Source organism: Perna viridis, chromosome 14 (genome assembly GCF_037379345.1).
Source record: "Perna viridis isolate PV_CMFRI_1.1 ecotype Kerala chromosome 14, ASM3737934v1, whole genome shotgun sequence".
In the NCBI taxonomy this organism is placed as follows: Eukaryota; Metazoa; Mollusca; class Bivalvia; order Mytilida; family Mytilidae; genus Perna; species Perna viridis.
Window position 1 is genome coordinate 13,113,435 of NC_142458.1, and position 13,496 is coordinate 13,126,930.

The following is a 13,496-nucleotide window of genomic DNA, read 5'->3' on the forward strand; positions in this document are numbered from 1 at the left end:
ATTCAAATACTGTGAAAGTACTTTAATTCGTGGATACCAATTTTCGTGGATAAGGGATGAAACATAAGTTCGTGGATTGTTGAACTCGTGGTTTTGAGGTTTTAAGCATACACATCAATGGAAGTTACCAGAGATCGAAAACAGACATGCACAACAAAACAAAACCATAAAATTACCAAAATAACACGTACAAAGCAACAACAGTAAATGAGCTACTTGGACACCAATAAAAACTGGGAGCATGCACCAGGTGCAACAAAAGGGTAAGAGTCTGTTTTCCATCTCTGGTCTAGTCCCTAGATTAAATTCTTTTGACTTCCGCTAGAATCTTGGCTCCCTTTATAACTCTTTGTATATGCATATTGTAATAATGTTTTATGAATGCAATGATTTGTGTTTCAACCTGTTCAGTTGAAATGTGTATAGATCATTACTATGCGTTTTAAACATACCATGTCAAAGCATATTAAGCATAACTTCCAACTTCCGGTTATTATTTCGACAATGACATTTGTTATTAGGACGGACTTTTTGACCCTTTGAATATATCCTAGATTTTATCAATTTGGTACTGTTGTTATTACCTTTCATATATCTTTGTTTTCAAATCAATTTTTGTTTATATTAAGACAAACCATATATGTTCTAATCTAAATGATGTAGGAAACCAAAGAACATTGAAATAAATTGAATGTGTGTTAGAAAAGGCGCATGTGAATATGAATGAAAATATCATTAGCTGAATATCACATTGACTAAAGAAGTATAAAGGTTGATTGAATGTACAGTACCTGAACCAATCCGTGCAACAATAAATGCGATCGGTCATCGATCACCGATCAGTATCCAAACAGTCATCGATCCACCAATTCGATCCTCTAAACCGGTGATCGTATCACGTAACCACTCAGTGATAAATATATAACATGGATTCATTTTTTTTCTATTTGTCGATTTAACACATATGTTTTTAATGTAATAGATTTAAACAACAATTAATTACTTTCATTTTACATTTGTCTTAGTTTTAACAAAATGCAGTATGTAGATTTAACATCTTAGAGTTAAAGAAAATTTCATATGGTATTTGTTCCATTTGAAATTCTTAAATTTAAATGAACCGATAATTCATCATTTTGCATAACAAAACTGCGATCAGATCAATCACCGGTCATCAGGTATCAATCCGTCAGCAATCAATCAGTCAGTGGTCATCGAGCTGTCAGATTGTTGCAAGGTTTCGTTCAGGAACTGTAATGCTTATGACACGACAAATACAAACAATACACCCTTCTAATGATTTCGTTTAGCATTTTTAAAATGGAGTAAACTTACCTGTGCATATGACTTGTTTTGTTTATAGTAATGTTTGAATTCAATGGAAGAGGAAACCATGTGCTTAACATGGAAGTATTAAACTGTCAGATGTTTCCTGTAAGATAACACTGTATACGTAGTCAATAAAAAAGTTAATCTGGGTAATAGTCGTAATGACAGTAAGGTAAAAGCTGACACAGAGTAAATCCGAAGGCAACATCAGTCAGACAACAGTCAGAACCAGACTTACACTACCTATTTGTACACGTACTTTACTAATTAAGCAATCAGAGCTAAAGAAAAAGGCTTTTCAAAACATGTAAACTAGAAACAAATGTAAAGCTCACTAAAGTACACCTTACTCGTCCTTTAAAAAACTATTGTCAAAATATAAATTAAAAAAACAGCCGTGATTTGACAAAGTTATATATAGCTTCTATCAGAATAATTAATGGCTGTGGTCAGTAGTTCGGAAAATTTACTGATAGCAAATCTTTGGTTTCAAACAGTATGATAAAAATATATACATAGTCGTGAAGATGGATGTCAAAGAGTAATCAAGAGAACCAAGGTTTAGTGTATATTACATGATTCTGAAATCGATTCCCATATCCGATATCTATGTCTTTTCCGTCAGAATATTAAGTGGATGAAATAAGCACTACTGTAGTTAGAGAAGTAGTTGTACTTTATATGCAAACTATATATTTAAGATATAAAGAAATGTAAGCAAAGATTGAAATTTGAATCCTACGACAAAACAGTCATACATAGTGTATGTTTATAAAAGGTCTAGGGATTTTCATGGTCATTCCCATTAATGCACCATTAAATGTTTAGAATACTCATAGAGTTAATTGTTTTCAGTATGTTATACGCTCTGTGCCGGAGCCATGATTTGTTATTTCTACTTAGTAAATGATCTATTTATCTTTTTGTATATGAAATTTTCTATGACGAAAGACACAATCTTATATTTTTGAAAGGTTTCAGCACGTCACCATGCTGTACAGATCAAGTATATTTTCTTTCAAATTGCACATATATAGTAAGCTAAATGGTTCACATTTTTCAAACCTGTCCTGATTCTAACAAAGACTTGTACATAACCTATAAAAGTGGATTGGACGTTTCCTGTTTACTTCAAAGAATCGTTAATTTTCACCAAGCTAGATATACAATAATTACGCGATTAAATTCATTTAACCTCGAATTGCTAAGTAGATTGTTGGTTTGAAAAATGGAGCTTTAAATTTCTATTGGGATAGCTCATGATATACAGACATCTACATGGCCTTCGGATGTCTTATTGTGTATTTATCAAATATATATATATTTCCATTCAAACCTTTTCACCAATTAAAACAGCAGTTATGATAAAATCAATATAAAATACGGCATATCATTTTGATATATTATTGTAATTAAGTATGAAGCTATTTTAACTTAAACGGACAGTAAACTTTTGTATTAGTCAATAGGAGATGGGTACTGTTAAACCGAAATACGTATAACTTTCATTTATTGCTAGTGATAAGGTTTCGGTCCGATATAGACTTTTTGTTTTATTTAAGTACTAGTCCACAAAAAAATTCAGATGCTGCCAATGTTTAAGTGATACATGGTGAAGAGAAAAAACCACCAAACAAATGATGCTTTATTCGGTCTGCATATGCTATACTTTCTTATACCAACAATCTTTTCTGCATTTAGATCAGTGCTTTTATGAAAATCGCATACTTTTCTCCCACTGCAATCAACCAAATCAAGCCAAATCAAGAACAATAAATCTTGCAAAGTGTACATTTTATGTACAAGCTATATGAATTTTTTTATCTCAAAAGCGCAAAAACCTAATGAAAAGTAAGACTGGTTATGTGATCAGCAACTGTCTCTGAACAAAAAATAAGACTGAACTCGATGGGTTTTTAACATTCATGAATCACCTTCTGCCTGATTTTTAGAAAGACTGCTACTTAAAAGAAGTGAGGTTATACTTAGCAGAACATCACGTGCAACATCGTGTTATATTTATACAAAGCTGAGACATTAAGTAGCAAAGCGATTCATATAAATGTTGAATTACTATATATGTATATGACTTATCCCTGAGGACTTAAGAGGATAAAATTGAGATACTTCTTGATTTTTACCCAATATTTGGGTTACACATACAAGTAAATACTGATTAATTTTGGCAAAAATTAATGTTAGGGTTTGAAAATACGTTAGAAACAGTACTTGATTTGAGGGTAAGGATATTGCACGTCCCTCTTGTTACCTTGCACTTTGTCGCCATTGTTTTGTAACTCTTGCATGGACAAAACAAATTTTGATATTTTATCATAGTTTAAGGAGGTAGACCTAGGGTAAGGACACAAATCTTTCAAATCATTCAAACGTTTGTATTCAGCATTTTACATCAATCCTATGTAAGTATCAAATTAACTTGGATTCATTTTATTCTCCTTCAAACAAAAGCTTGAGAAGCTTTGGTGAAATTGAATATAATACAAACGTATCGCTGATTTCGTGATTTCATGAGTTATGTCCCTTACCCTAGGTCTACCTCTTCATTGCATGTTGTCTTTTTGCGTACGGAATTTTATTTAGAAAAATAATGTACCTAAAGTGGGATATCCGTTAATCATTTGGAAAATAATCTCGTAATTGGAATTTCAAATTATCTACACACATACTAAAAGGAGTCTGAATTCCAAACTTTATTTATACCCTATAATCTATTGATCCACAAGACTGAAAACAAAACTAAACAGCAGGCCAATAGATGAATAAAGTTTGTGCCGTTAAAACAACGAACCACGTGTAAAAATCTAAAAACACAATCATGACAAAAACGTAGAAAACATTAAAAACGAAAAACAAAGCAACGAAAACATAACAAAAAAAAACAAACTTACATATACAGAATGAATGAGGTAAACCATCAATGTAAATTGAGAAACACCTATCGTTTAGACGGACATAACAAAATGAATAAATATGTAATAATGGTCAGTAAGAAGGAGAGTTCCTATTTATTATTCTTAATGAGTAATCAAGGGAATCAAGGTTATGGAGTAATCAAAAGAATGTAATCCAGGGACAAAGCCCAGACATGAAAAACAGACATACACAACAAAGAACATAACGTAACTAAAATCATACATACAAAGTAACAAAAGCAAATGAGCAAATCGGAGTCCACTAAAACCTGGGAGCATGGACCAGGTGCACCGGTAGGGTAAGAGTCCTCTGTTTTTTTTTCTAGAAACACCCACCGAGTTGCTCGTAAAAAGTCAAGTCCTGGGTAGACAAACGAGGAAAGGAAAAGTAGGACCCGTTGAATAAAAGTAAATATTATGAGGCTAATATGAGATATTATATGTACTTCAGAGTACACGTTTCAAAAGGTTATCAGTAAGTGTTGTTATTTGAAACTAAACTTCGTGTTCACTTAAACATCCTTTTGATAGTGCTTGGGTAATAAGATAAAAAAATAACTTCACAATTACGTAGCCATTAAGCATTAAAATTGAGAAAATATTTCAAACGTTCTTTCCCTTTGACTTTACATGATATAAAATTGATGGAGAACAGTTGTTCTTTCAAACAAAACTTAAAAACGCTTTTGTAAATCTCTAAATATTTTGTTTCTTAAATTCTTGTGTCAATCGTTTCCTATTACTTTGTCTTATACACGTTACAAAATGGAAAATATATGTATTTTATAAATTTTAATTATCAGTAAGTTTGCATCACTAGTTCCTGTTTTTGTCCTATTCCTTTTTCGACAACTTTTGTCGAAAATAATGGGTTTTTGGGAGAACTAGGTAAGAAATTGCATGATTTTGTATATCAAATATAATATTTTTTTAATTGTACACTTTCTACCACACTCGCAATGTCAATGAAAATGTATTCAGTTGATCATCCAAATAGTTACTTTATCATAATATGATTTTTTTTTTTTTTTCATTCAGCGAAGTCGTTGAACTTCTTTCACTCTCGATGACAAGCACAATCTTAGCATACTTGTACATGTCATTTTTGGTGTGTCATTCGGATATAATTACATCATTCAATTATCACATTGTACCGATAATATAGGTAAAGACTTTACTTGCGGAAATGACAAGGGTTTGATATTGTATCTTAAACACCCATTGTGTTATATGTTGTATATGTTGTATCAGGCTTCTTTTCTACCTTTGAGTTTTCAGTGTCCTATGTTCACTTGTACTTAGCATAGCCTGTAAGGTACGTAACCCGCACTATGGACATAATCATATAGTATATAACTAGAATGAAAATGGTGAATATGTCAAACTTCAAACCCATGAGGTTGAACAATGTTAGGTCAAGCCCACCCATGTGTCTTCAATTAACTACAAGGAAACCCTCTCACGCAGGACAGGCTGCAATTGGCCCTAAAACAACATTGTACTTAGGTTGAGAGAAAAGTTCCCGCTACATACACTTGTACTCCGGCAATATACAAAAATGAAAGAGGCAAGAAATTCCTATGTTGGGAGAAGCGCAAAATATGCGGCGGGGTGAAATGTTGAGTAACTGGTTCATTTAATAAAATACACCAAGTTTTCATCAAAAATATTTTATTTTATATTGCGTTCTGAGGGTATGTCGATTTTATTTCAATTAACAAATAAATTATTATGATGTACTTAACAAATAATTAAAGTCAACAAAATAAACCCACAAACAATAAAATAATAATTAAGTAATGACTTGGTATAGGATTTTCGAAGTAAAATGGTGTTTTCAAATAGGTTTTCTGGTAATCCAAACATCATAGAATCTATCCAGCTCTGTGGTTGCATCAAATGATTCATTCTATCGATAGTGGTATTGAACTTAGTCCTATATGTACTTGATTGTGTTGACTATGTATGCCATATAAGGTCATAAGGTTTCAGATTCTCACATTGTTATGTCAGGACATTAACAAAATGAAAGAACTGACAGGCATAATGTTATAGGTCTAGTCAAAAAGTGCGATAAAAGGCAATATCAAGACAGCGACAATAGGGAAACAACCTCAATGGTTTTGACTTGACACAAGCATATCCGATTGAAACGGTTAAACCAGGTCGAATAGCTCGCTAATTGTAGCTATTTGTTTCTGGTATATACAAAAAGGTAGGACAAAATATTACACGGGAAAAGTATTAAAGCCAGTGGTCGAAACAGTACTGATGATATATCGTTTAATTTTTTTTTCAGAAACATAATATTTCTCAATTACTCTTCCAAAGAAAATTTATTTGTTTTCGGAACTAAAACTTAAATTCTACATATCATCCTTGCAGACAATCTTATAAGAATTAGACCTATAACTGGTTTTATTTGGTTATTGCATGGATGATGTTACAAAACAGAATGGATCGGATTCTGCATACAGTGACTGAATGAAACAATATGTAGATCTTATTTTAATCAGATATTCAGTTTAATTGTACTAAATGGGGTTTGTATCTTTTAAAGTAGAATTTTACGAGGATGTTTCTTGTATATACAGTAGCAATATGCTGCCTAAAAGCAAGTACAATATTCAATAACAAACAATATCAGTAAACAATACATGCTATAAACTAAAATATAATTTGCAAACCATACCGGTTCAAAAAAGTAATCAAGGGAACCAAGGTTATAGCGGTAATCAAAAGAATGTAATCCAGGGACAAACACCAGACATGGAAAACAGACATACGCAACAAAGAACATAAAGTAACTAAAATCATACATACAAAGTAACAAGTAAATGAGCAACTCGGACTCCACTAAAACCTGGGAGCATGGACCAGGTGCACCGGTAGGGTAAGCGTCCTCTGCTTTTCTAGAAACTCCCGCCGAGTTGCTCATAAAAAGTCAAGTCCGAGGTAGACAAACGAGGAAAAGAAAACTATGACCTGTTGAATAAATCAGTTTTATGATATATAAAAATATATCAATAAAATATGATATAATATCTAGTTTTGTTCATAATATTTTATATTTAAATTGACTAATCGCCATCCTACCTTAAATATGTTTTAAATCTCACCTTATGTGTAGATGAAACCCCAGCGTATGATACATGTATTGAAAATAAATAAAGAACATCGAGGTCTATCGTTAGATGTACATGTATTACATGGTTTCGACACATCTGAAGTAACCGATAAGTGTTTTATCAGGAAATGCTAGATGAACCCCTCTTGAATCTGTCCGTTAAGGAGCAAATACGTTGATATGTTAAATCATAAGTGACACGCTTAGTTTCACACATGTAGTTACACTCAGAGTCTAGTACATGTGTACCCGCAAGTGTCAAATGAGAAGATGTGTGTTGATATAAGGTGAAACATGCTGAAAAAAACAGAATACCCATTTAGACAGTCGAATATGCTCAACTTAGATAATTGTCCAAAGTATTCAGTTTCAAAACACATTAAAATACAAAAATATTAATCAAATATATTGCAAATTTCTATATGCTGTACACGTGTTTCAAGGAGTTACCCTCCTCTCATCGGCTACATTAGAATTAAATATATAGGAAGAACTAATCTAATTGAATACATTGAATACAAGAAGTACTCAAAACCAAAACTATTGAAATATAGAAAACCATCACTGACGTCAAATACAATGAATGAAGACTCAGTGTTTAAGGTGTTGGGTTTTGAAAGTTGTAATACTGCAAATTTTAATAGGGTATGTAAGTCTCGTTCTTGTTTCATTTTCTTTACTGGAATTTCCGGCGTAGAACTTGTTGATAACCGGAGACCGCTCTGCATTTTATGTATACTTCCGGGTACTCGAAACGCTGTATAACAATGCATAATCTTCAATTTTATGTTTTTCTTAATACCTTTATCATGTAGAAATATATATTTGTCTTTTTAATCGGTATTTTTACACAAAAAGATGTTTTGCCTTTAACACTGAACTTAATGCTCTCTAAATGACAAATCTTCATGCTTTTGAATGGTAGACTTGGACCAATTCTCGTGAAATCATGGGGTCACATGAAGAGACTTACATACCCTATACATATGATGACTAAAAACATAACATATCTGACAAATGAGTTGATCAATAACCTATAAAAGTGGATTGGACGTTTTCTGTTTATTTCAAAGAATCGTTAATTTTCACCAAGCTAGATATACAATAATTACGCGATTAAATTCATTTAACCTCGAATTGCTAAGTAGATTGTTGGTTTGAAAAATGGAGCTTTAAATTTCTATTGGGATAGCTCATGATATACAGACATCTACATGGCCTTCGGATGTCTTATTGTGTATTTATCAAATATATATATATTTCCATTCAAACCTTTTCACCAATTAAAACAGCAGTTATGATAAAATCAATATAAAATACGGCATATCATTTTGATATATTATTGTAATTAAGTATGAAGCTATTATAACTTAAAAGGACAATAAACTTTTGTATTAGTCAATAGGAGATGGGTACTGTTAAACCGAAATACGTATAACTCATTTATTGTTAGTGATAAGGTTTCGGTCCGATATAGACTTCCTCGTTTTATTTAAATACTAGTCCACAAAAAAATTCAGACGCTGCCAATGTTTAAGTGATACATGGTGAAGAAAAAAAAACACCAAACAAATGATGCTTTATTCGGTCTGCATATGCTATACTTTCTTATACCAACAATCTTTTCTGCATTTAGATCAGTGCTTTTATGAAAATCGCACACTTTTCTCCCACTGAAATCAACCAAATCAAGCCAAATCAAGAACAATAAATCTTGCAAAGTGTACATTTTATGTACAAGCTATATGAATTTTTTTATCTCAAAAGCGCAAAAACCTAATGAAAAGTAAGACTGGTTATGTGATCAGCAACTGTCTCTGGACAAAAAATAAGACTGAACTCGATGGGTTTTTAACATTCATGAATCACCTTCTGCCTGATTTTTAGAAAGACTGCTACTTAAAAGAAGTGAGGTTATACTTAGCAGAACATCACGTGCAACATCGTGTTATATTTATACAAAGCTGAGACATTAAGTAGCAAAGCGTTTCATATAAATGTTGAATTACTATATATGTATATGACATATCCCTGAGGACTTAAGAGGATAAAATTGAGATACTTCTTGATTTTTACCCAATATTTGGGTTACACATACAAATAAATACTGATTAATTTTGGCAAAAATTAATGTTAGGGTTTGAAAATACGTTAGAAACAGTACTTGATTTGAGGGTAAGGATATTGCACGTCCCTCTTGTTATCTTGCACTTTGTCGCCATTTTTTTGTAACTCTTGCATGGACAAAACAAATTTTGATATTTTATCATAGTTTAAGGAGGTAGACCTAGGGTAAGGACACAAATCTTTCAAATCATTCAAACGTTTGTATTCAGCATTTTACATCAATCCTATGTAAGTATCAAATTAACTTGGATTCATTTTATTCTCCTTCAAACAAAAGCTTGAGAAGCTTTGGTGGAATTGAATATAATACAAACGTATCACTGATTTCGTGATTTCATGAGTTATGTCCCTTACCCTAGATCTACCTCTTCATTGCATGTTGTCTTTTTGCGTACGGAATTTTATTTAGAAAAATAATGTACCTAAAGTGGGATATCCGTTAATCATTTGGAAAATAATCTCGTAATTGGAATTTCAAATTATCTACACACATACTAAAAGGAGTCTGAATTCCAAACTTTATTTATACCCTATAATCTATTGATCCACAAGACTGAAAACAAAACAAAACAGCAGGCCAATAGATGAATAAAGTTTGTGCCGTTAAAACAACGAACCACGTGTAAAAATCTAAAAACACAATCAATCATGACAAAAACCAGGTGCACCGGTAGGGTAAGAGTCCTCTGTTTTTTTTTCTAGAAACACCCACCGAGTTGCTCGTAAAAAGTCAAGTCCGGGGTAGACAGACGAGGAAAGGAAAAGTAGGACCCGTTGAATAAAAGTAGATATTTTGAGGCTAATATGAGATATTATATGTACTTCAGAGTACACGTTTCAAAAGGTTATCAGTAAGTGTTGTTATTTGAAACTAAACTTCGTGTTCACTTAAACATCCTTTTGATAGTGCTTGGGTAATAAGATAAAAAACATAACTTCACAGTAACGTAGCCATTAAGCATTAAAATTGAGAAAATATTTCAAACGTTCTTTCCCTTTGACTTTACATGATATAAAATTGATGGCGAACAGTTGTTCTTTCAAACAAAACTTAAAAACGCTTTTGTAAATCTCTAAATATTTTGTTTCTTAAATTCTTGTGTCAATCGTTTCCTATTACTTTGTCTTATACACGTTACAAAATGGAAAATATATGTATTTTATAAATTTAAATTATCAGTAAGTTTGCATCACTAGTTCCTGTTTTTGTCCTATTCCTTTTTCGACAACTTTTGTCGAAAACAATGGGTTTTTGAGAGAACTAGGTAAGAAATTGCATGATTTTGTATATCAAGTATAACATTTTTTTAATTGTACACTTTCTACCACACTCGCAATGTCAATGAAAATGTATTCAGTTGACCATCCAAATAGTTACTTTATCATAATATGATTTTATTTTTTTTTCATTCAGCGAAGTCGTTGATCTTCTTTCACTTTCGATGACAAGCACAATCTTAGCATACTTGTACATGTCATTTTTGATGTGTCATTCGGATATAATTACATCATTCAATTATCACATTGTACCGATAATATAGGTAAAGACTTTACTTGCGGAAATGACAAGGGTTTGATATTGTATCTTAAACACCCATTGTGTTATATGTTGTACATGTTGTATCAGGCTTCTTTTCTGCCTTTGAGTTTTCAGTGTCCTATGTTCACTTGTACTTATCATAGCCTGTAAGGTACGTAACCCGCACTATGGACATAATCATATAATGAATGAAAATGGTGAATATGTCAAACTTCAAACCCATGAGGTTGAACAATGTCAGGTCAAGCCCACCCATGTGTCTTCAATTAACGACAAGGAAACCCTCTCACGCAGGACAGGCTGCAATTGGCCCTAAAACAACATTGTACTTAGGTTGAGAGAAAAGTTCCCGCTACATACACTTGTACTCCGGCAATATACAAAAATGAAAGAGGCAAGAAATTCCTATGTTGGGAGAAGCGCAAAATATGCGGCGGGGTGAAATGTTGAGTAACTGGTTCATTTAATAAAATACACCAAGTTTTCATCAAAAATATTTTATTTTATATTGCGTTCTGAAGGTATGTCGATTTTATTTTAATTAACAAATAAATTATTATGATGTACTTAACAAATAATTAAAGTCAACAAAATAAACCCACAAACAATAAAATAATAATTAAGTAATGACTTGGTATAGGATTTTCGAAGTAAAATGGTGTTTTCAAATAGGTTTTCTGGTAATCCAAACATCATAGAATCTATCCAGCTCTGTGGTTGCATCAAATGATTCATTCTATCGATAGTGGTATTGAACTTAGTCCTATATGTACTTGATTGTGTTGACTATGTATGCCATATAAGGTCATAAGTGTTCAGATTCTCACATTGTTATGTCAGGACATTAACGAGATTAAAGAACTGACAGGCATAATGTTATAGGTCTAGTCAAAAAGTGCGATAAAAGGCAATATCAAGACAGCGACAATAGGGAAGCAACCTCAATGGTTTTGACTTGACACAAGCATATCCGATTGAAACGGTTAAACCAGGTCGAATAGCTCGCTAATTGTAGCTATTTGTTTCTGGTATATACAAAAAAGGCAGGACAAAATATTACACGGGAAAAGTATCGAAGCCAGTAGTCGAAACAGTACTGATGATATATCGTTTAATATTTTTTTTCAGAATCATAATATTTCTCAATTACTCTTCCAAAGAAAATTCCGTGCAGACAATCTTATAAGAATTAGACCTATAACTGGTTTTATTTGGTTATTGCATGGATGATGTTACAAAACAGAATGGATCGGATTCTGCATACAGTGACTGAATGAAACAATATGTAGATCTTATTTTAATCAGATATTCAGTTTAATTGTACTAAATGGGGTTTGTATCTTTTAAAGTAGAATTTTACGAGGATGTTTCTTGTATATACAGTAGCAATATGCTGCCTAAAAGCAAGTACAATATTCAATAACAAACAATATCAGTAAAAAATACATGCTATAAACTAAAATATAATTTGCAAACCATACCGGTTCAAAAACGTAATCAAGGGAACCAAGGTTATAGCGGTAATCAAAAGAATGTAATCCAGGGACAAACACCAGACATGGAAAACAGACATACGCAACAAAGAACATAAAGTAACTAAAATCATACATACAAAGTAACAAGTAAATGAGCAACTCGGACTCCACTAAAACCTGGGAGCATGGACCAGGTGCACCGGTAGGGTAAGCGTCCTCTGCTTTTCTAGAAACTCCCGCCGAGTTGCTCATAAAAAGTCAAGTCCGAGGTAGACAAACGAGGAAAAGAAAACTATGACCTGTTGAATAAATCAGTTTTATGATATATAAAAATATATCAATAAAATATGATATAATATCTAGTTTTGTTCATAATATTTTATATTTAAATTGACTAATCGCCATCCTACCTTAAATATGTATTAAATCTCACCTTATGTGTAGATGAAACCCCAGCGTATGATACATGTATTGAAAATAAATAAAGAACATCGGGGTCTAACGTTAGATGTACATGTATTACATGGTTTCGACACATCTGAAGTAACCGATAAGTGTTTTATCAGGAAATGCTAGATGAACCCCTCTTGAATCTGTCCGTTAAGGAGCAAATACGTTGATATATTAAATCATAAGTGACACGCTTAGTTTCACACATGTAGTTATACTCAGAGTCTAGTACATGTGTACCCGCAAGTGTCAAATGAGAAGATATGTGTTGATATAAAGTGAAACATGCTGAAAAAAACAGAATACCCATTTAGACAGTCGAATATGCTCAACTTAGATAATTGTCCAAAGTATTCAGTTTCAAAACACATTAAAATACAAAAATATTAATCAAATATATTGCAAATTTCTATATGCTGTACACGTGTTTCAAGGAGTTACCCTCCTCTCATCGGCTACATTAGAATTAAATATATAGGAAGAACTAATCTAATTGAATACATTGAATACAAGAA

At 32.3% G+C, this 13,496-nt stretch overlaps 1 protein-coding gene across 6 annotated transcripts in view; it reads right to left on the minus strand.

Moving 5' to 3' along the window:
• LOC148598262 (uncharacterized) overlaps window positions 1-13,006 on the minus strand; it is a 37,531-nt gene extending 24,525 nt beyond the window's left edge. The window contains exons 1-2 of one of the 6 annotated variants that reach the window (XM_088561716.1): window positions 7,382-7,485; window positions 1,336-1,432 (exon numbers count right to left, since the gene is read on the minus strand). Coding sequence is in view for 1 of the 6 variants with exons in the window: in XM_088561720.1 (XP_088417846.1) it covers window positions 7,382-7,486 (105 nt within the window). In the remaining 5 variants the exon portion in view is untranslated. Of the gene's footprint in view, window positions 1-791; window positions 1,303-1,335; window positions 1,433-7,358; window positions 7,538-12,964 lie in introns of those variants that run through there. The other 5 variants (XM_088561720.1, XM_088561719.1, XM_088561715.1 and 2 more) reach the window with 5 other exon arrangements.
• Between the last annotated feature and the right edge of the window lie 490 nt (window positions 13,007-13,496).